Source organism: Lepisosteus platostomus, chromosome 17 (assembly GCF_059453375.1).
Source record: "Lepisosteus platostomus isolate fLepPlt1 chromosome 17, fLepPlt1.hap1, whole genome shotgun sequence".
NCBI classification, from domain to species: domain Eukaryota; kingdom Metazoa; phylum Chordata; class Actinopteri; order Semionotiformes; family Lepisosteidae; genus Lepisosteus; species Lepisosteus platostomus.
Genome location: NC_142627.1, coordinates 21,592,035 through 21,614,773, shown reverse-complemented (window position 1 = coordinate 21,614,773; position 22,739 = coordinate 21,592,035). Strand labels below are relative to the sequence as shown.

The window sequence follows — 22,739 nt, the reverse complement described above, 5'->3', positions numbered from 1 at the left end:
ATTAAAAATAAAACTTTGAATGCTACTTTTTTCTAAATCAACAAATTCACTTGCTAAAACCCGTTGAGATAATATTATGCAATATCTCATCTTCTCTGTCCAAACTACACAGGGTTTCTCAATCCTTCCTGTAGCGAGTGGGAGCTCCAGGGAGTGGAGAGAGTAGAGCTGAGTAACACCCCCCCACTGAGGAACACCCCCACACTGCAGCCTGCACAGAGCAGCTCTCTGCAGGGAGGGCTTCCCAGAAGTGCACGGGGTCCGCCCTCTTGGAAGTTCAGGACTCAAGAGCACAACAGTGCTAGTGAAGAGCTTGAAATACAGCTTTCTACTAGAGCTTTTCATTGCTTTCAGGACATCCATTGCAAAACGGAGTTCACTGGTACTTCTCTGCCAGCGTGTCCAACCAATAGGCACCAAAAGTGGGAATGCACAGCCACTATATCAGCACAGGAAAGGACTAAAACTCTGTTAGATACACAGTAACAGACGGGTTTCATTTTACCAGCAGTGCAGAAGAACTACTTTAAAACTCATTTGGATTCATTTTATTTTTGTTTTTCAATTACCCTGGGGTTCTTTACCTTTTTTTAGCTACAGTACAATAGTGTATTGTGAATACAGTTACTTTATTACTTGTGTGCTTCTGGGGTCATGACCTTTGATTATTTTAACAGATTCATAAAGTGGAATTTTCTTGCACTAAAACATAACAGGTTTGCAGCTTTAGAGTCTACCCATCTGTAGACATCTGTAGCAATATTCTACCTGCTCCTCCACAGGTACACAGTACCTGGTGAAACACTAGTGGCAAAAGAAATCTTTCCAAATGTATTAACAACAGAAAATGACGTAATTGCATTATACAGCACTACACAGTTCAATCCAGAAGAGGTACTAAATGTTTAGAAGAAGAGAGATTAGGTAGCTGGAATCTTTACACAAATGTTGTAACTGATTACAGAAGGGGGAAAGGCCTCGTGCACCAGGAAGTACGGTACAGCGGAGTGCTCTTTGTTCCAGCAGGTCAGAGACAAGGGGCCTATTCTGCCCCTGGGGTGGGTGAGTGATGAGTGCCGTTACGTGATCTCACACAGCTTGAATGACCTAGATGTGCTGAAGGGGTTCCTGCAAAACAGCTGCTGAGAGAAGCAGAACTGTGGCTTTGAGCCGCGTGAAAATGACCACAACATATTTGAAGAAAGCAGGGGGCAACTCAACACTTAAAGTTATCCTATCTAAAGAGATTTGGACATTCCTTCTGTGTCTGCATCCTCCATCTGTGATGAAAGCGCATGGCTCCTTTAAAAGCAGGTAGTTTTTCTTCCCCACTGTAAATATAACCCACCCAGGGGATCTTGAACTTTTTAGTAGCATAACAAATCTAATTTCCAGACCAGCCCCTGTGCCTCGTCTGCTAACTGCCGGCTGATCAAAAAATAAAACCTTATTTACATTACCAACTGGACACTCTAAGAAAATAAGTACTGCAGATCGAATTGTAAACATAAATCTCTAAGAACTGGCAGCAGGCTTATAGGTATCAGAACCCACTGAAGAACATAACAGAAAGTATAGCTCAATCTAAGGTACAGTACAGCCCTTATCACTGGGGAATCGTAGACGTAAGCACTTCCTGTTTCCACTTAGCTAACCCTAAACAAGTGTGACCAGTGCCAGAAAAACCTCCCTTTCATGCCTCTTTCAACGTATATATAGGCTTACAATAGCAGAATTACAAATCATTTTGAAACGTGACATGAAAAAATCAGTATGAAATACAAAACGCATGATGGAACTTCACCCCATTAAAATCCAATACACCACAGGTACACCACAGGTATACCACATTATTAGCACTGTGTGTTAAGATTAAGATTACTTTATTGGCCATATACTGTACACTTTCTTGCATTAGGAATTCGTCTTTTGCATACCCCAGCTTGCTCTCCATGAGACACAGACACACAGACAGGGAGAAAAGCCGTGGGTCAGAGCACAGGGTCAGCTATTTATATGGCACCCCTGGAGCAGCTGGGGTTAAGGGCCTTGCTCAGGGGCCCAGCGGAGTAGGATTCCTCTGCCGGCCGCGGGATTTGAACAGGCAACCTTCCAACCACAGGTGCAAGCACTCAGAGAGTGCTACAACATTGTACGCACAATGAAAGCACAGGTGTGCTGAGTACAACAGGTCCTGGGGAGGAAATACGGTATGTCGATAGCAAAATCTTAGCTAGTAAAAGCTACTCCACTCAAGAAACTGTGCCCAGACTCCATGTTTCAGCGGGATCATATACAAATGTACTAGGATGAAGACTCTCTTCCTGAAGCAGAACACTCTTCCTGACCATTAAAGGGGAGTATGAACAACTCACTGCTCCCCTTGCAATGCGATATGCCCTTCCTTTAAATAGTGGACATTACTTTGAAGGGCAGAGTTCACTTACACAGGGCAGAGGGCGTCTCTAACCGCTAATATCTCCTAATTGGAGGACAACACTTGTGATGATGGCACTCCTGGGACCCAGCTTGGCTCATTATTCACCGACTAGAAGGAGAGAGAGGAGTTACTCCTCTTGTTTTCTGGTTTTGCCACAAACCAGAGGAAGAAACACAACTGTTGACGAACCACGGAAACCCCATTCTATTCTAACTTCATGCAAAGGCAAAGATGACTCAAAGCCCCCCCCCCCCCCACACACACACTTTTCCACACTCTAGGACTGACCTAGTTTTATTTTCTTATCAAATGTTTTTTTCCCCGATTGGTTCGGTCCTTCCGCTATGTGGTACTTAGGACACTGACCCTGCAACTGCACACGGGGGAGGATGAGGGAGTGTAGGCGGAGAGGTGGTGCGACCTGCCCCCTGTGGAGTCACTCTTCCTTTAACACGTCCCAGGCAAGGCCGCCTGGAGGTTCAGCACTGATCAGATCGGAGCTGCCCCCCTCGCCAACAGCGCCGCATGCCTGCACGTGCCTAGGTAGCCACAGAGGGGCGCTGTATCTCAGCCAGGAGCTGATAGAGCCGCGGCCAGGTAATCCGCTGCTTGGGGAACGACAGTGCCCCAGACTGAACATGTGATCATAGAACTCAACCTGCCCTGGTCAGGCGCTTGTACTGATTGAGCCACCTGGGAGCCCAGCTCTATTTCTTAATAAAATTACCTTCCGGAGGCGGGGATTGTACTGCTATTATTGTGCCTGTTCTGGCCTCAAGACTATGACACTGTAAGTGAGATTGGTACTGCAGATCGCAAACCCCAGCAGAAAACACTCTTATAGTGCAGTTATGTATCTGAGTGTATGTTCTCTGCGTGACAGGTGACAATCCAGCCAATATCTTAGTATAAAATATATAAAGTAGTCTCAGTCACAGTGTAACATATATTCACAGAAAACTACAAAATTGAAAAGCCATTAAAAGCCATGTAAGCCATTAAAAACAATCCATACTAAATAATTACAAAGAATAATCCATGTAGCCAAGGACTGATTAAAAAAATGTTTTACACTGCCTACAGGAGCTGGTAAAGACAGGAATTCTAGTTAAAAGGAGTCTGGCTACAGGGAAGCAAGAGTAGAATATTATAGAAAAGTAAATGGGTGCACATCTGTGTAAACTATACTTTGGAATAAAAAATGATGTGTCATTCAACCATTTCAAAGTGTGAGTGAACTTTGAATGTCCAGTAAAATGATAAATCCTGTTGCTGAAAGAATATGAAATCCTGAAGTTTATGAAGTAAATAAACTGCTAGATTAAGAGATTTATGTGCTTCAACAGTGAGAAATTATTTAAATATTACAGCTTCATGGATGCAGACTTAGCCAAAACCACAGCAGAAAAAATGCCCTTTAAAACAAGCGTTTTAAACTTCAAATAAGACTTTTTTTATAAACCACAAGTACTTTTTGACAACATTCTTTGGTCAAATGAATCCAAAGTAATTTCCCCCCCAATAGAACACCACAAAAGATTTGTTGGAAAAAGTGTACAGCAATTTCTAAATTAATACTCATTGGTTTTTTGTCAAAAGCTTTAGATTTAAAGACCAACTTTTGATTAATTATATTAAGTTAAATAATTTTATAATTTAAAAGCAATAAGCCTTGTAGTTGTTACGGATTAATGTCTTATTATTGACATTTAAGAAGCTAAAGCAAAAAGACAGGGTGATCTTGGAAAGAATCAAATTTCAGAATAGAGTTGTACCTCCACAAAATATTACACCTTGTTGTTGGGAATCAAGGAATAAAGAAGGTTTCCTATTTTCAGTTTCTCACAAATTCTCCGATTTTGTTTTCCATCAACTTCATTAATCCATTTCAGTGAACCTCACTAGGAGCCTGTATTCCTTCCACACCAGTTAATGTAGGTGTGTACCGATAGGAAAATTGATTTGATTCACAGTTTTGCTGTGCAGCAACTACATTTTCCTTACGTCTTCATAGGACAATTTCTACTGTTAAATCGTGTGTTAAAATGTCTACAATTCTGATCGCTTGCATATTTCTAGAATGCAAATAGCATAGAACATTATTCATATTTTATGGAAACTATATACTAGAATATGAAAATAGTCTAAAAATATTAAAAATGTTATTATCCTTACTTAAGGTATAGGTATTGCTTTGCGGAGGTGGTGAGAATTTGGTAAGAGTGGTCTGAAGTGTTGATTTTCTTTTTGGAAAAAAGGTTCAAACAGGTTTAGTGCCTTTTAGATGTTTCTCTTCTTCTCCACCCTGTGACTTTTTTCTCAAGTCTTCCAGCAGGCTCCTTCCCCCTCCATCACCACTTTCTTGCTTGCGCCGGGAATTTTTTCAACTTTATGTTGATACAGAACCGTGGGTGTTTCGCTCAAGAATTATCTTTCAAGAGCGCAGTAAAAACGCTCTTCCTGCAGTGATTATGCGATCACATGTACTGAACAGAATGCACCGACACTCTTTCCTCCCTTCCTCTCGCACCAGTGTTCGGCGAAGGATACGACAACTGCCGAAGGGGATTTGAAACCAAGACCCTCTGATCACGAATCCTAACCCCTGCAGTCCACGCTGCTACCCTGAGTTATTATTTGGCTACTGTCAGATCCCGCTGCTGACTTAGGATGGACTCATGCGCTGGGCGGGAAGCTGGGTGGCAGTGTGGGGTCTGGGAAAGCTAAGCTGTGGTGTGTGCATGCCGAGAGATAAGCTGCAGGCCGAAGCCGAGCACACAGGCAGTGTGGTGCTGCCGCCAGCCAGGGACTGAGAGATGCAGCAGAGCTGTGCACTCAGGCACAGATGGCGGAGCAGCAGGCAGGGATCGCAGTTCAGGTCTGTCGAGGTCGGCGGTGAGACACAAGCACAGTCCAAAGCACAAAGGCCAAGTCCAGGGGGTGTGTGGCCGGGGTAAAGCAAGGGTCAGATCCAGGAAACTCGGTAGAGCACAGTTCACAGCAAAGGGCAAATCCAGAAGACTATGTCGTGCAATGTGAAATACTGGAGAAAAAGTTCCGCTCCCAAGTCGGCTAGTCACCACCAATCACAGTAACCCACGCACTGTCACAGCAAGTAAACAGAGAATAAACAAGCCAAGGGGGAATCCAGCAACAAAGTTGAAAACATAGCAACGGTCAGGAGTGCAAGCAAGGTGACAGTAGGGAAACAGAAATGAGGCAAAGCTAGGAAAACAGGACTTGAAACTCTACAAAAGAGCCCCAAGCAGCGTTTGAAAAGTATTCTGCACCACCTGATGCAGATGTGGAGGTACATTGCTTGCAGGTGATGCAGATCTCCTGTCGGCAGGCGTCTCCATGGGAACCAGCACTGAGTGACAGGTGGGAGGTTGGGTGCCATGGCAAACGCCAGCTCGCTCCGTAGCTTTACAGTGGGGCTGAGTATGACCGCTGAGCTTTATTTAAATAACCAATTATTTTGAGAGAACAAAATAATTCTCAAGCTCTTTGTACACTCAAGCATCCCATTCTATTGACTGAGATTTATACGGACAATTTAAAAATAAGCATATGCTTTTGCTGAGCTCCTTGCATTTGAACAATCAGCATCATTGTGTAGTACCACTAGTCAACAAAAGCAGAAAAAAACAGACATGGCATCACCTGTACATCCTTGTACTTCTCTCTCAGGTCCAGCAGCCTGTGGTATGCTTTAATGGCTTCTGCAAACTCCCCCACATCAATACATGTGGTGATGTAGTTCTCCCAAATTTGCCAGTGCTCATAATTGCACTTGAGAGCTTCCTGAAGTGTCCTGAACGCCTTGGTTCTGTGACAGCAATACAACAGAGAATCAACTGAATACATATTTCTCGTTATTGTTTCTGGGAAAACAACAAAATAGAACTTAAGATTTTAAAACTGGATGGTACATGTAAGGAGGTGTAAGGTCTCAGTCTTCAGGGGGAATTTCATAAGTAAATTTACTTACTCAGAAGGTATTCCAAATACTTTATAAACGAGGCACAGAAGATCTCCTGCATGCAAGCATGATCTAAGGTCCTAAGCCTTTACAGGAGTCAATTGATTTACTAGTTACACTGGCAGCAATGTAGAAATCACATGCCATTTAAATATAAAGGGTCCACGTAAAGAGCATAAAAGAAATTAAAACAAAAAAGGGGATTTTATTAGACTAGTGTTATGTTTCCTGGGTATGCAAGGAACAGTCTTGTAAATGTAATGCTAAAGGTAAGGTCTGTGGGTCGAAACATCAATCAAATCAATTCACTCAATGCCACTTCATACTAGTTATTTTCCTCTGGAATACAGAGACAGTGTGTGTCTGATGCTCATAATACAATTCCATTCCCTGAGATCCCCTTTCACACATTGGCTCCTCCCTTTTGAAAACTCTACTCCGGTCTGAGGCTCCAAAACTAATACTGTCAGCTGCCACACATTGCAAAGCAGCACAGCTGTTTCTGTGAGGAGCGGTGTGAGGCTGACAGCCGAGATGACTCAGGGCAATCACTGGTCTCCCTTCTCGGCAGGCTGGTGTGGCCTTATTCAAGCCACAGATGGTAAGGAGTAATTATAACTTGTGAGCAGCAACGAGAAAGAATAAACTATGACATTAAATTTAGGGGGGACGTTTCTCTTCTCTATACTCACTTCTGCTTCAGACGGATATACGCTGTGGACAGGTTATTCCAGGCTTCAGCGTTCTGGGTGAGGAAAAGTGAGAAAAAAAACTCGATAAATGTGCGAAGACCATTACGAGAATTAAACATATCGGCCATACGTGCAGGCTGTGAATCCAGATACAGATAATTAGGAAGAGATCTGTTTGCCACTGAATGTTAGCAGGGTACTGGGGACTTCTGTTTCTGCACAGAAGTGAAATTTATTATTGTCTTGGTTTGTGTTTTCAGCTGTGCCCCGATAAGAACAGATGGCCGCTTCTCTTCCCCCAGTGTTAATAATAGACATAAAACCATGGCTCATGGCAGGAATTATCAGCGCCCGTGGTGGAGGATAACATGTGGAAATGAATGAATTAATTATTTGTCTATAATAACTGGTTACCGGCAGAAAAAACAAGGAAAAATTAGTTTTCTTTGTTGGTGGCAAAACCGTTTCTTTTTATTTTAATGGCTATTATTACCACGGATTACCATCTAGAACATATCGAGAGCAAGGAGAGCCAGCTCCAGAACTGGACCCCGTATCAGAATCTGGAGGGAGGGAGGTTGCCCAGCGAGCCAGATAGAACAGAACCGACAGACTGCTCCCTTGTCACCGCTGCGTTCCCTGTTAACCCAGGGAGCTGGTTTCAGGTCGGTATGGCTGTGCCTTGTGTTTAGATTACATTTTGCTAGATCGCCGCAATCAGGGCAAGGCTGCATTTATCACATCGTCAAATGGGTCTGTTATTCACATGAGATAAGCATTCTCATGGGAAGGAAAAAACAAAAATGCATTACTTACATCTGGTTCCAGACCAACACATCTCTGGAATGCCTTTGCAGCCCCTTCATAGCCTTCTACAGCTATATAGGCACATCCCAGAGAGAACCACACACCGAGCTGCAGGCAAGAGGAAGAGAACATTGTTCAGCAGTGAGCTCATGTTTCCTTTCAAATGCCAAAACGAAGCACTATCGATAGGCTTTTCCTGTCATTTGTTTCCTTTTAAAATCACCTCTATAGTTTGACTTGGATACATTTCTATGAAATGGTTTTCTGATGAAATGCTGGCTCCAGCTCAAACATCATAATGCAGTTTGTTTCAAACCCCACCAGCCTCATTGTCTGCGTGTGAACACTTCAGATTTGGCAGTAGCATTTCAAATACAAAACCCTAGTGTGGCTCTAAAAAGCAAGATACTTGCAGACGCAGACAGCAGCACAGGACCTCGACCTGCGGCTGCTCCTGATGTGCCCACAATCTCCGTGACATGAACCTGTCGAACGTTTTACAATTCCGAATACTTTTGATACAAAACATACATACCCTGAGAACTGTATTGTGGAAGATTCAGTGCTAATTATAATGCCAGTGCATGAGTAATAAAGCACATAACTAAAGAAACAAACCCGGGTAACCTACAACAGAAGGGATTTAGAAAAGAACCCCCACCTCCCAAATTAGAGATAAGGGCAAAAAAGGCAATAAATGGGCCCCGTTTTTCAAAGGACCAATGGAATTACTCAATGATGAAGTGTCACATGATACAGAACCCCTTCAGCTGTTTACCACAAAAGACGCCAGCAGGTGCTTTTGTGTGAATTAGAAGAATTATTTTAAAAATACAGATCTATCACCCTGCTTCAGTGTTACAACCCTATGTGGTTGACAAGCAGTTGTCACACAGATAAAAAAGAAACAGCTTTAGATCCCTTTGAACAAGCCAATGTGTACTGAAAGGTAGACCGTTCAATCGTTAAATGATATCCTCTGCCTCAGCAGAGTCTAAATAATCCAGGGTCTATATCCAAAACATTCAGGAGCGAAGATCTCTTTTGCTTCCAATAGAGATTTACCTCACTGCATGTAAAGATACACTTGCAGCTGCAGCAGTTTTTCTGCTTCTTTGCCTTTTGGTAAGAAAAATAACCCAGGAATCAACACTAAGAAGATTACAAGATAAGAAAAGACAAAAAAAGTTACAAATGAGAGGAGACCATTAAGTACATCTAGCCAGTTTGGTAGCAGTGTATTGATCCTAGGAACAACAGAAATCATTCAAAGGGAAAAAAAATATGGGAATTCCGTCACCCTCCCCCCCACACACACACATCCTCCCTGCTCAGAGGTGTGTTTGCAAACACTTGGTCACCATTTGTCACCCCCCGCAGGCCGTCTGCGAGAGCTGTGCTGCATTTGAGACGACTTCAGGAGAGCCGCCAGGGTGCAGATGAAATCTCTTTGGCCGTATCAAATAGCTTTCACCAGCAACCTGGGGGCATTTCAAAGGCACGATCTCCCTTTGGAGCTGCTCAGATTTCACCTTCCACCTCACGGCGCACGGAGAAAGAAAACACAAAGCACCTCCCTGCTTGCTCGCAGAAATGGGAAGCTAACCTGGGAACTTTTTTTTTTTTGCATTGGCCCAAGGCTTGGGGAGGCCGTCTTTTCTGAAGGCGTTTTAAAAACACTTTCACCTCTGACACGCAGCAGTGAAGCAGCCATTGTTCGGTGAAATGGGCTTCCGTTTAGCGATCTCCCAGTGCCGGGTTAAGTCAGAGGTCAGGGAAGTCTGTGAGGGTGAGCCTGCTTTTGTTCAGTAGCATGGTTAGGCCTGACCTTCCCGAGAGTCAGATGGCTATTAGCCCACTGACAAAAGCAGGGGGCAGTGAAAAGGGCTAGACAGGTTAAGATGGAGCTGAAAGCAGAGAGCTGCCCTGGAATGTTTTCTTTCCGAGGCCTGTGAGATGGCTGGGCTCCTGGGCGCCGGGGCGATGTACCTGCATGGCGTTGATGCCGAGCGAGTGGTGAAAGCAGGCGATGCACTGCTGGAACTCCTTGCTGCGCAGGTGCAGCAGGGCCTTGGAGCGCTGCGCGCGGGCGCTGCGGCCGCCCGACAGCTCCCAGGCTTTGTCGTAGTACTGATGCTCCCGCAGCACGTCCCCCAGCAGGCAGTAGAGCGAGGGGGTCTCCCGCTTCTCCAGCTCCCTGCGCAGAATCTCCTCCGCCTGCACCGGGAAACGGGACAGGTCAGGAAACGACGCCGGCGCTGGCCGGAAAAACACAGGCAGCGGAGCGCACCGTGGCTTCTGCTCCAGATGAAATCACCTCTTACAGACGCCACCAGTCAATACAAGCACGCTGCACAGGCTCTAAGATAAAGAATGCAGAGCTCCAGTACAGCTAGACTGAGTTACCGCCGGAGTGCATCAGGATTTTATTAATCCGTTTCTCTGGTTCATTTATTTCTCACAGTTCTGAAGCTGTCTGCCTATTTCCACAACACTCCAGTAGCTTGCATCATTCTTTTCAGTCTGCTTGGTCTAATCTCTGAAAAATGGACCGCGCTGTCAAAGACCTCCACACAATGCACCGCGTTCGGGCTGAGCAAAACATAAGTAGCTGAAATGCAAGATTATGTGGATAATTATGGCTCTAACACCTGGTCGGGCTACGGAAGAGTTTTTAGTTCAGTCCCGTCCAGGTTCTCTTAAGGGTCCTGCCCATTTTTGGTCATGGACAGGAGCCAAACATGCAGTGGTGACTTAATCTTTAAGCCTTTGTTGAAATAACAGGTTTGCCTTCATGTAACCGCAGAACAGCACCAATAGCTACTGCAGACTGTCCCCACTGGATTAGGACTGGCTAGTGTAATGCTGACTGGTACACACGCCATTAAAATACAAATGTTCCGCAAGAAGGCAGTGGAAGACTTGTTTCTGAGTGGCTTTCTATTAAAAGAACTAATGTTACACAAAGCAGTGAGGACATAAATAAACTGATTTTTCACTAATGCTTGACTTGGGCTGAGTTTCATACACGTAGTCCTTGGACCGTGTGTGCACACAGAACGCGTGCAGGACGTGCTTCAGTGCTACTGGGCATGTATTCTTGCAACATTCCTGAGCAGAAAAAAAAACGTATCTTAAGGATCTGTTGACAAGGACAAGTGCATGTTGAAGAAACCCAGTTCAACCTCTGTTATAATAATGTGAATAGTTAATGGTGTTAAATACAGCAAGTTATCATACGTGAAAGGCTTCTGGGAATCTGGCAATGGTGCAAATGTGTGCATGTCTGTGTTTGTGTCTGTCTGTGCCCTGTGATAGACTGGTTCCCCGCCCAGGGAGTATCCTGCCTTGCGCCCGTCACCTGCTGGGATAGGCTCTGGTTCCCCTGTGACGAATCGGAAGAAGCAGTTAAAAAAAATGGATGGATGCATCCATACACGGTTGTTGTGTGTCTCCTGCAACACAAGACACATACACGCATGCTCAGGACTTTACAGGTAACGCAAAACAAACATTTGTGTAGGAATGCATGTGTGTTTTTGGGTATGTTACTGAGTAGTGTATGTGCCTTCCTATGTGCCATCAGCCAGCAGTTAATCACATGAAAACACGTGGGACTCAGTAACAAAGTGAGTATTTACTGTATGTTTGTGGTCAACTTGATTCCATCATCACAGTCAGTTTCGAAACTTCATGCAGCCAATCAAGTATAAAAATAGTAGCACTTTTGCTAATGATAGTGACTGACAGTCTGTGTAGGCGGCTCGATTAGGGATTTTTTAAATAAAATTGAACAATGATTCTTTATATACTGCAGATGAAGCTATCAAACATTTCCATTGGCACAGGTTGTGAACATTATCTTATTTATTTTTTTAAAGTGAAGAGAACTATGCTAATAGTTATTGTTATTGCTCCAACCGATACTAAAAGAGGCAAAACCCAATCAGGCTCTAGACTCAGCACTTTAAAAACTATCAGGAGTGTTTCACTCCTCATCACAGTCTTCTCTTGGAGTGAAAAATGACTTTTTTCCTGTGGAAAAATGTCTTTCCCCCAGAACTTTTGGTGAATCTATCCACCTCCAGGGATCAACGTCTCCGTGGCATTTTAAATCCCATAATTATCCTGTGATTAAAGCTAATTACTATGGTAATTTCTCTTCTATGCTCATTTTTCACTGAAAAACTAGATTCTTTAAATATAACATTCATATTTTTGGGGGGATCAAACAGTTCCTTCATTAGAAGTTTTAAAATATTCTCCTTAATACACAATTCTCTTTTCCCATTGATTTTTAAAATGAATATGGGGTAAATCACCATTCTCTGTGATCACAGATGAATTCTTAGCTAGTCCTAGCAAGATGTGAAATGACTGCAGCTGACCCACCTGCGAAGCCACTGGACACAAACTCCTGGCATTCAGAGCTGCCCCAGGCCCAGGGCTGGACTGAGATCCTCCAACACAACTAACTAAAGCTGCTCTCAGTCCATCAGCCATCCCAGAATCCCTCAGCCGTCACAGAGTTCCTTACCGTAGCCTGAGACTTTGTCTCACTAAAACTGTTAACTAACAGAACAGCTTCCAAGAATCCAAAATAATACCTCCAGTAAATACGGTGCAGCAGAACCTGTCAACAGCTAATATACTGTTGTGTGTCAAAAATCAATACCCCACTACTAAAATAAGAAACTCTGACTGCACTTGCTAGGGGTTAAATTACATATCTTCAAGTAAATTAAATCGGCCATCGTGAGTTCTTCGCTTTGTCTCTGAACAGCTGTGCCAAGGCCAGCCCCAGGCCCAGCAGACAGATGGGGTCCCGCAGACCGAAGTGATTGGTTTATAAACGACCACTGAGGATTGAGTTTTTTTGGCACAGGACTGAGGGAAAGTCCACTGCCAACAACAACAGCAGGTTAAGAGGTAACATCCAGTCATTAATATAGCAACTCAGTGACATCAAGGCCAAGATATTATTAAATTAGTTGTCTCTCAAACATGCTAAAAGCTTCCCAATTATCCTTGACATGCTCTTGACACCAGTATATAATAAGGCCTTTACTACAATTAAGAAACAATTTGCTGCGATTCCCTAATATGTTCCGAAAGAGCCAAAAATCACTCAACCAGAATCTCTTGAGAAATTAGAGAGGCCTGATTAAATGTGCTTTGAAACACTGAACAGCCTTTTTAGAATGACAGTGGTTATTGTTCCATAACCTTGGGAAAAGGCTGCTGGTAAGTTCCACCTCAATAAGGAGCTGAGGTTTCACCATTCAACACCCAACAGAGAGTCACTGCATCCCCTTCACATACGTGTTTGTTGATTTTGCTAAACCTGCCAATAATGTAGAGAATTACTTCATAATTCTGTTGCAAGAAACTCCTTTTAAAATAGGGACAAATGTACTCTTTGGTAACCCACAGCACATGGGCAGATGTTAATCCACTTTTCATCAGCACTGTACTCTTACTCACCCTAAAAATGCAGGCTTCGTAATTTGCTCTTGTAATAAAGTAGCTATGAAAGCTAACTCATTCACAGCTTGAAGAAAAAAAAAACTCACAAAAGATAGAACCAAGATCTCATACACAAAGGTACTCAACACAGACAGCCTAGTAACAGGGCCTGATGTCCTTCAGGGCATAAAAGAGCTAGAAATGTACAGTATGTACTTGCAGTGACAAATACCTTCAAAAACAGAACACGAGGCAGTGCACTGAGGGTAAAAGACGGCATGAATATAAACATTCAGACAGCCATCCTGCATGTCAGTTGTCTCATGTAGCTCAGAGCCTTAGCTGGAAACATACCAAGGTTTTGTTCAAATCAATACAGTGCACTACCCCAATCAGACTGGGAGCCAATGGGAGCTATAACTGAATGGAAAGGACAAAAGCTCCTAGGATTCTAATTCAATCCTACACTGAGCAGCCAACTGGGGGATATCTTTATCCTTCCAGAGCTCCAGTGCTATCTATAGGACACAGCAACATGGCAGCAATATGATTAAGTGATGAACCTTTTCAGACTCGGGGTGGTCTCAAAGACCTGTTGAAAACGGTCTGATTTAGGATGCCTGCTGTCAGCCCCCCCTTCTTTCTGGTAGTCAATGCTGTGCCTGCAGCCTCTTCAGAAAGCTCTTTGTGCTGCGGTAAAAAAAGCTTGTACGGCTATGTTCAGGACACTGGCCTTCAAGAACAAGCTGATGGCAACACTTCAGATTACTTTTTTCAAAGACCATTTCCAAACACTTCAGTACTGGAATATATTAGTAGGCTGACATAAAAGTGGCATTAACCAACGTCTGATGGGGATTAATTGCATCTTGGTAACAAAACCCCAATCATTGCCATAGGCTGAGTTATACGATGCAATTATTTATTGGAAGAGTTTATAACATCATTCATAACATGAATAGATTGTTTATAGGCAGTTAAGAGTGGAGCTCTAAACCTAAAGTGTGACCAATAGTGCTTGATCACTGTAACTTTATATCACACCATTTGTCAAAGATTACGCATATAGGCTACATTCCAGATGTTATAAAAGCTATCACACATCATCTGCATGTTTATAGAATGGAACCCCTTCCTAATTATACAAGTTTTTTAAATGGTCAGGAGAATTTATACTGTAAGTGTACCATGTAAGCAACTGTCTTCGAATCCAGATGTAGGAAAAACCTGCGTTCTGATATGTAGTTCCAGTTCCAGATTAAGCAGGATACTGATGTAATGAAGGCTAATCCTTTTTATCGGTTCATTTGCTGAATTTGCTGATATAATTCCAAAATCAGTCAGCAAATCTTTTAGAAAATATGTTGAAACTTCCCTAAACACGCACCCCCAGGACCTGACAGTTTCTCCACCGGGGAAATCTGTTGGCCCATGGGGCGTCAATATTGTAGTGAGCAGGTCTCTTCCTGTTGGCAAATAAACAGAAGCACACTGCAATGCTATTTGATAACCATGCATGTTTTGTGTGTGGAGGGTCATCTACCATGCATGATTTTCTGTAAGTCATGCATTGTAGATGAGCCTCCACATACAAAACATGCACCGGTGTGCCTCTTACCATTTCCTTAACAATCCCGCCTTCTGCTGTTATTGATACTGTCATTGGCTCACGCTAAGCAGTGTAACCCACACTTCCTTGGCTGCACTCTTAAAAGACACATTTCAGCCATGGAAATAGTGACCCAGAACAAAGTGAGCCAGGGCTGGTGGCCGTAAGGAAACTGTGCAGGGCCACGCCACGATAAGAAGACATCTGGCTAAGTAAAGTCATGCCGGACAGTTCATGAACCACAGCTGGACTGCCCTGTCGTAAGAGCAACGGAGTGCTGTGACTACAGGAGACAAAGCCAGAGTGAATTCAGGCCTGTGCTGCAGGCGGACTTTTGCAACAGCTCACAGCACTTTTTCCTGGGTTTTTGGTTCTCTTCTGTCAATAAATATTGGAAAACACACCACTTGCACCTGGGTAAACATGGGTATATTGCTAGAGAAGGAGCAAACACTCACGAAATGCAGCAAAAGTATCTCTGTCTCTTTTAAAAATATGTATTTTCTTTCGGTGTCATATATCCCGTGGTAGAAGTAGAAATCTCTGTTTCTGGAACACCGCAGGCAGCTACTGAATTTTAAGAATCACTGCAGCTCCCAAAGAACCGATACAGTGCTGCCGAGTTCTACAGATGATACCCATTCCACAGTGATAGGACATGACTGGAAAAAATAAAGTGGATGCTAAAGGCAAAGAGCTTGATTCCTTTCAGATATGCCCCAAAGGTAAAGGAAACAGCAAGCACAAACAGGGGTTAAAAAGCCAGAGAAATGAGGACAATGCCTTCCATACAGATACATTTTACATACTGTATACACAGGAGCAGCAAGTGTAGCAGAAAGAATAGAAAAAGACAGGAGGGTGGCTATGACTATATTCTGTGGTCATTATCTTTGACTGCTAGTGAGTAACAGAAAGAAGAAAGCAATGGAAGACCCGGACAACAAACTGACAGGACGTTTGCAAACATCTCACACAAGAACAGAGCTGTCAATGAATGGAAAGCAAACTCTGCCTGACAAACAAATACATACAGCACATAAATAAATCACGGCTGACTCACAGCAGAGTTTGGGAAAGTAAAATTTTCCTACAGCCCTTCGGCGTTGGAAGTTTATTCCGCAAAAGAACAAGAGTCAACAATCACAATCCTCCCACCCCGTGTCATCAGTCATCTGTACAGCCCCATCCCTGGCAGGCTTAGTGAAACCCCAGAGGCACACGAGCGAGATCATTTCAATGACCAGCAGTGTGCAACTGGCTTAGAGGCATGAGGCTGCTGCCTGGAAAAAGCTGATCCATCTAGATTGCGAATCAGAAATCATTACCCTCACTCCACAGCCTGCACCTTTCATGACTCAGCCCTGCTTTGCAAAGAAGCCATTGGTACTGCTAGAAAAATGTCCGCAGTATAACAACGACAGGGTCAGCAGCTCTTAAACAGCAGAAGCACACACTGCTCTGTTGATCACAGCCACCAACAGGCTGTCCGTGTTTCCTAAAAATAATCTCTCACTGCCACAAAAAAGGATCTCCAACAAACAGCCCAATTCATGTATAGTTTTGTAAGAATCTTCAAGGCCCATTTGCTTCATTATTTTACTTCGCACTTGCAGAAAAGCAGTAGAAAGACTGGAAGCTCTGTACTTTCCATCCTGGTGAAGATCAACTTCAGATTGAAATAATCATCTTGTTGGAAAGGTAGTTAAAAATGCAACCAAGACAGGTTTTTGGCCACGTAGCAAAACCACGTGGCTTGTGCAATAATCTCAACCCCCACTTTTTAAAATGGGTCCCTGGTTGGCTGCCTTGCACCCTCTCACCTTGCCGTGCTGGCCCAGTCTTTCATAGCAGACCACTGCGTCCTCCCACATCTCCAGCGTCTCGTACAGCTGCAGGGCGGAGCTGGTGCAGCCCAGGTCAGTCAGCAGGCTGGCGAGCTGCCGCTGTGGACGACGTCACAGGAGAGTCGCTCAGCACAGGTGAGAACACAAACACAAGAGCGCCCCACTCACACCCGCTGAGTAATTCAACACTGGCCTTCAGTCACAGGTGACATCATCACCTGCACTCTGCCGAGCACAATGACGGCCTTTTGATTTAGGGCCACTGTTTTGCGACAGCATGCGCCATACAGCAAGAGAATCAGAGGAAAAACAGAAAAAGGCTTATGGGTGAAAAATGATTGAGAAAACAAAGGTTGTTTTTTCAGCATGAATAACAGAAATTCATTCAGGACGGTTTTTAATTGCAGTGCATCAAGACACTGTTTACACTTTGTGAAAGTGGAAACGATAAACAACATCCCTCGCACCTCCATCTACTTCAGCCATGATCCCAGTGCACTGAATTCAGCTCCTTTCAAACGCTGTGGCCTCAAGACCTTTAGGCACCTACACTACAACTCTAGAATGACTTCACCAGCACCTTCACCCTGAATGGCAAGAGCCAAGTGAAGATTTCTCTTGATCCAGTGATACACCATATGCTTAGCTTCCCCACAACAGTACCTCCACCCAGCTGACAATTTGAACACTTCTGACTTTTAGAAAGTCAGTAAAAAATGCAATTCCTGGAAATTTAAAAGCGGAAAAGAACCAGACTATGGGAACAGTTAAATGGATATATTTTGGTTCCATTAATCAAAAACAAATCTAAAAGACAAGACAAATCTTAAGTGTAAGCCAAGCTCTAATTGTAGCCTAACACGTAAAAAGAAAACGAACATGAATACATCAATAGCACAGAGTAATTATTACCTAGTTTAAGGGACTGGACCCACCTACCATACAGTACAAGAGCCCAGTGTGTCTGTTAAATTTCCCTGTAGACTTTATGAGTGTGATGAAATGGAAAATGTCTGCTTCTATTTTTTTCTCAGTGATACTGTAAGTGTTTTGTATGAAGGCTCCAGGAAGTCTGGATACTTACCTTGTACTGTACTTCTGAAACATATAGGTCAGTGTACCGTATTTTTATTTCATTTCGAAGGCAGTAATAAAATATCAGAAAATATAGTTGACAGGACTCACACCTCACACAAAGCACAGACTGCACAGGATGTTCATTCAGAATTTTCTTGCAACCAGCTTCATTAAACAATAAACACTCCAGGCACATGAAAATCATCTCAGATCAATTAAACCAAAAGGGAAGATCTACGGAAATTAATTCTAAACAAAGAAACCTCCCAGCAGCCCTTGGCATCATTTGACTGCTTTTCAGTCAATTTTCATTGAATTATTTCTCCAGCCATCATCACACAGTATATTGGAAGAAAATTGCAGGTTTTGACCCTACTTTATCGGTGTTAGGCAGGTTCATAAAATTAATAAGGACTACTTAAATGAGCTTGGAGTTCCTGACTAAATGAATGAAAAAAGCCCAGATGCAGTAAGATATTTCAGCACACATGCTGCACTTTCTCAATACTCCTGCAAAAAAAAAAAAAAGATAAAGATGTCTGGGGTAAGAGATCACATTCACAAATCCCCCAGAAAAAATGAGAGCTGCTGCTGTTTGTAAACATTAACTGGCTTTACATAAAGCCTCAGAAAAATGATATCTTTGTTATCTTTGAAAAGGAAGACAAATACCCTGTTTCAATCAGGACAAAATATCGATATTAAAGAGCAAATCCAGAGCAGAGCAGTAAGTTGACTGAATGTGTTCTCCTAGTCCAGAAAAAAGCCCCATTGCCTTCTTCCTCGCAATACTTGATAGTTGGGTATTTCCAGATTTCCTCTGAGCTCTGGTTTATTGTACAGATAAGGAATTTTAACTACTTCCAGGCCCTATTCCAATCCCCAGGCAAATGCAATCTTTTAACCTCCAATATTTAAACCCACGAAAGGCAAGAAGTTCAGAGGATGCCTGCATGTGGAGTCCTGCCTGGACCAGTGATGATAAAGGCGGCGCAGTGAGAGGAGGTACCTGGAGGGCCCACCGTGGAGGCACCTGGCTGCAGTAGAACACCTTCAGACGTTCCACCACGGGAGTCTTCTTCTCTTCAAAGTGATCCACCAGAGTCTAAAAGGCAAGAGACACCACCAGGCTCTCAGCGTGGAAGCAAAGCAGTCGACACAGTGAACGCTGTCCTTAAACCCTAACCACCAAGGCCAAACGTGTCTCCTTTAGTGCATGTGTGATAAACTGCACCGGACACAGTAAAAGCAACAGAAATACTCTCATTGATCAGAAACAAAGTGTTTCAGCAATCCTACCCATCACTTCTTCAGAAACAAACATCGGCTTTCTGGACGTCACATACTGTATGGTTATTTTTTTTCATTTTGTTCTACAGGCCCCAGGTTGAAGTCAACACATTTTCACCCAAGAGCTCAGACTTCAATTTTTATTTTTTTCTGGTTCGTCTCACAGCAGCTCTTGTCATCGCACGATGCTTAACGCCGAATAAGACAAACCAACATCAGGTCTCCTTAAACTCTGCAAGAGGCACCTTCGATGTCGTTGCTCCATGAGAAGCAGACATCAAGGTTCAACAGAGCACACGAGGAGAAAAAACGAGACAGGGCTGCAGCCTGAGAGTAAAATGTCCAATCAGCTAAAAAATGTCAGCTACATTAAGAGGACTGCCTCAGTGAGGGAATCCAGCCAAAGTGTGCAACTAAATCCAGAAATGTGAGTCATTCCTCACCAGTAAAACGCTAAAAAAATGTTAAAGTATTAGAACAGGGCTTTGATCATTAGTTAGATTAACAGTTTCGCCTTTTTACCAAATGTTTTCTGAGCACGTCACAAAGGTTACAGCATTAGATGTCTGACATGAAAGATCATTGTGGCCCACCACTCAGGCCGTAAATGCAGTGTGACTCACGGTGTTCGAACAGCTCCCTGTGTAGAGCAGATGGGAGCAATAAAGACCGACTCCAGCTGCTCCGGTCAGGGAAGTGCACCTGCTGTTCACCTGCCCTGATCTGGACACGTGCGATGCCCCCGTTTGGGCACGACAGACTCCCCAGGCCCGAACCCGAGGCACAGTCCTGGCTGCCTTTCCAAACTGTTAACGGGACTGAAAATCTGAGACATTTGAGAAATTCCAAGCAGGACGAGATCTTTTTTTTTTGTCTAGTCTTTCATCAGTCCCGAGGATTTTACTCGGCCCTTACCAGACACTTTTGTTTTTGGCAGAAATCAAAGAAACTGCAGCCAGTGAACTCCCGCGGTTAGCAGAAAGGAAGGACCAAACACTTACAACATGTGCGGAATTGTCCTCTGTTAAAAAGGGCCAACTCAGACAGCAGGAGTTTATACTGTGGTTTCATTCTACTCATTCAAAGTTTCAGATCCTGTGCTTTTTTTCTGAAAATCTATTCATAGTGATTACATGTAGATATGGCCATATTTGTCAATGGCAAGGCTAAATCTAAAGACATACATCATATTAGGACGTTATACAAATGCAATTTCATAAAAAAATATAATGTAAAAAACAAAAGTTTAATTAGCAAAAATACATGGTAAAATTCTTCACTGTTCATTTTTTTTTAGTTTACAGTCCTACAAATCTGCAACTGCATTATCATTTTTATCTTAAATATCCATAACAGTCCCAAAAGTTAAAATTAGGCCCGAGTAAGGTTTGACATATTAGCTCTGGAGAAGAATTAACTCATTTCTCAGTAGCCAAGAATAGGGCAGGGGTATTATATCAGAAACCATGAATGTTCCACATCTATTACTGGGGAAAGAGAAATTTAAACAAATAGCAAGTAAATACCTTTACAATAGAGGCCTTAAACTAATTACTTGACTATGCCACACAGCCACGGGGAGACAAAAAAGACAGGACAGCCTTTCACCTAACAAAGACTCAATACATTTTGCAACACATTTACATTTTTAATTATAAAACATTCTTTGTATCCAGAGGGAAACCAAAATACCATTTGTGGTACAACATTTACAGGAATGCCCTATTCCAGACTGGGAATAAATAAAGTTCTCATGAGCTCTCAAAACCTCTAGATTTGTAAGTAATATACTGTAGCTAGTCACAAACAAACCAAAGATTTTAACAACTCTGGCATGATGATCACTTGGATTGGCTAATTCCCTTACAAAGGGAATTAAATACATTTAAAATGTATAATAAACCAATTAAATAAATAACTTTCTGTTGTAGTTTCCTTGAATATGCCAGCTCATAGTCTCCTTTTTTGGCTAAAACTAATGTCTGTGAGGCATCAGATTTCTAAAACATCAGCCACTGTGCAAACTAGATTCTGTGTGGCTTTTGTGGTCTTTATTTTTAAAAGTGTGCCGTTCACAGCTAGTGTATTCTGAAAACAATTGACTACTTTTGCTACAGGAAGCAAAGACTACAGGGTTAATGAGATGTAAGCACTCAGACACAGAACACGGTAAACCAGAAACAAACGAATGGACAGAAAAGGGAAGGGTTAAACCATGTCACCCTGCCTAGGTGACAAGAAATCTTGTCAGACAGAAATCTTGTTTACAAAAATGGCCATTTCCATTTTGATGACGTCATTCTCTTGTGTCTCTAAGTCTAAGACAACATGATACCCTTGAAAAACTGTTAAAAATATGTTCAATAATCCTGGATCTTAACATCTGAAATCAGTGGAAGAAAAGCCATGTTGAGGTTCATGAACGTATCCATAATGCATAACAGTGTAAATGAGGCTAATGAGGATTTGTTAGTAAAATGTTAATCTTGCCAGAATCCCATAAGAGCTTAGAAGTAATTTGCTTTTTAGGTCAGTGGTAAGTCCTGTCTGACCTCAGATGTAATTTATAATAATAACTTTATTTTTATGTACTGCCTTTAAAAGCGGCTTCTCGAAAAAAATCTACACAGTGAGAGGGGAGAGTAGATGGGGGTTTGGAATACAGAAGAAAGGCAAAGGGGCAACCAGGGGATAAATAAAAACCCTTCTAAAAATACATTTTGAGCCTAGATTTGAAAGAGCTCAGGGGAGGGGAGTAGAACGATAGTACTGTAGCTGCTTCCTAGTTGAGCTGCACCTCAGAAGCCACAGAAGCACAAGCAGCTCAACCAGACAGCCCAGCTCATACAGTATATGCCTGCATGTTCCCCCATGGAAACAAGGTACAACAAGGTTTCTGAAGAGGCAGCTGTTATCCAAGTGTACGTCTTAAGGAAAAGGGGGGGTTACTGGTCTGCTAGAAGACCAGTGAGCAGTCAGCAACGTGATGCTCAAGGAGTCCTTTGTAGGTTTTATAACAATCTTATGGGATTGAAATGTTAAGTTACATGGGTGACCTTTACAGTACATTGGCCAACATTGACACAATGCACCATTCCCCTAATGTCCCTTCCTCCCCATCCCCAGTCCCACAACAAGCAACCTCATTGTAGAAATGCTGGGACAAGCCCATAGAACGCAGACAATAATAAAGTCTTAGTGTTATTAATAATACATTAATAACACTAAGAGGAACAACAGAATACATACAAAATACTCCAGGAAAACACGAGCATCTAAGAGGAAGTGTTTTTAGTAGCTAATCCATACCAATCAAATTTTATTGATTCATTGTCAGGTGTTCCTCTTCATTAGCCGTATTTGTTGCTTTCTACACACCTATAAATCTAAAAGTTACTTTTTTATTCCTAAAACAAAATAGCTACAGCATACTGTACGTCCAGCTCAAGATATACAGCAGATCGACAGATCTGTTTCTGCTTAAAGAAGGAAAAACAATGAATGTAAACCTGCACAATGCAAAATGTCT

General features: G+C 42.8%; 1 protein-coding gene and 1 long non-coding RNA gene across 2 annotated transcripts in view; one reads left to right on the top strand and one right to left on the bottom strand.

Annotated features, from left to right (window-relative positions):
• The window catches only part of ttc27 (tetratricopeptide repeat domain 27), a 72,513-nt gene that overhangs the window by 3,986 nt on the left and 45,788 nt on the right, over nucleotides 1-22,739 (bottom strand). The window contains exons 11-16 of the mRNA XM_088609502.1: nucleotides 18,930-19,025; nucleotides 16,820-16,942; nucleotides 9,911-10,138; nucleotides 7,931-8,029; nucleotides 7,115-7,167; nucleotides 6,104-6,269 (exon numbers count right to left, since the gene is read on the bottom strand). Coding sequence (XP_088465628.1) covers nucleotides 6,104-6,269; nucleotides 7,115-7,167; nucleotides 7,931-8,029; nucleotides 9,911-10,138; nucleotides 16,820-16,942; nucleotides 18,930-19,025 — 765 coding nt within the window. The remainder of the gene's footprint in view (nucleotides 1-6,103; nucleotides 6,270-7,114; nucleotides 7,168-7,930; nucleotides 8,030-9,910; nucleotides 10,139-16,819; nucleotides 16,943-18,929; nucleotides 19,026-22,739) is intronic.
• LOC148646369 (uncharacterized) lies at nucleotides 6,901-11,497 on the top strand. The gene is made up of 3 exons (XR_015927848.1): nucleotides 6,901-7,023; nucleotides 7,375-7,779; nucleotides 11,240-11,497. It is a non-coding gene; the product is annotated as an uncharacterized LOC148646369 (long non-coding RNA).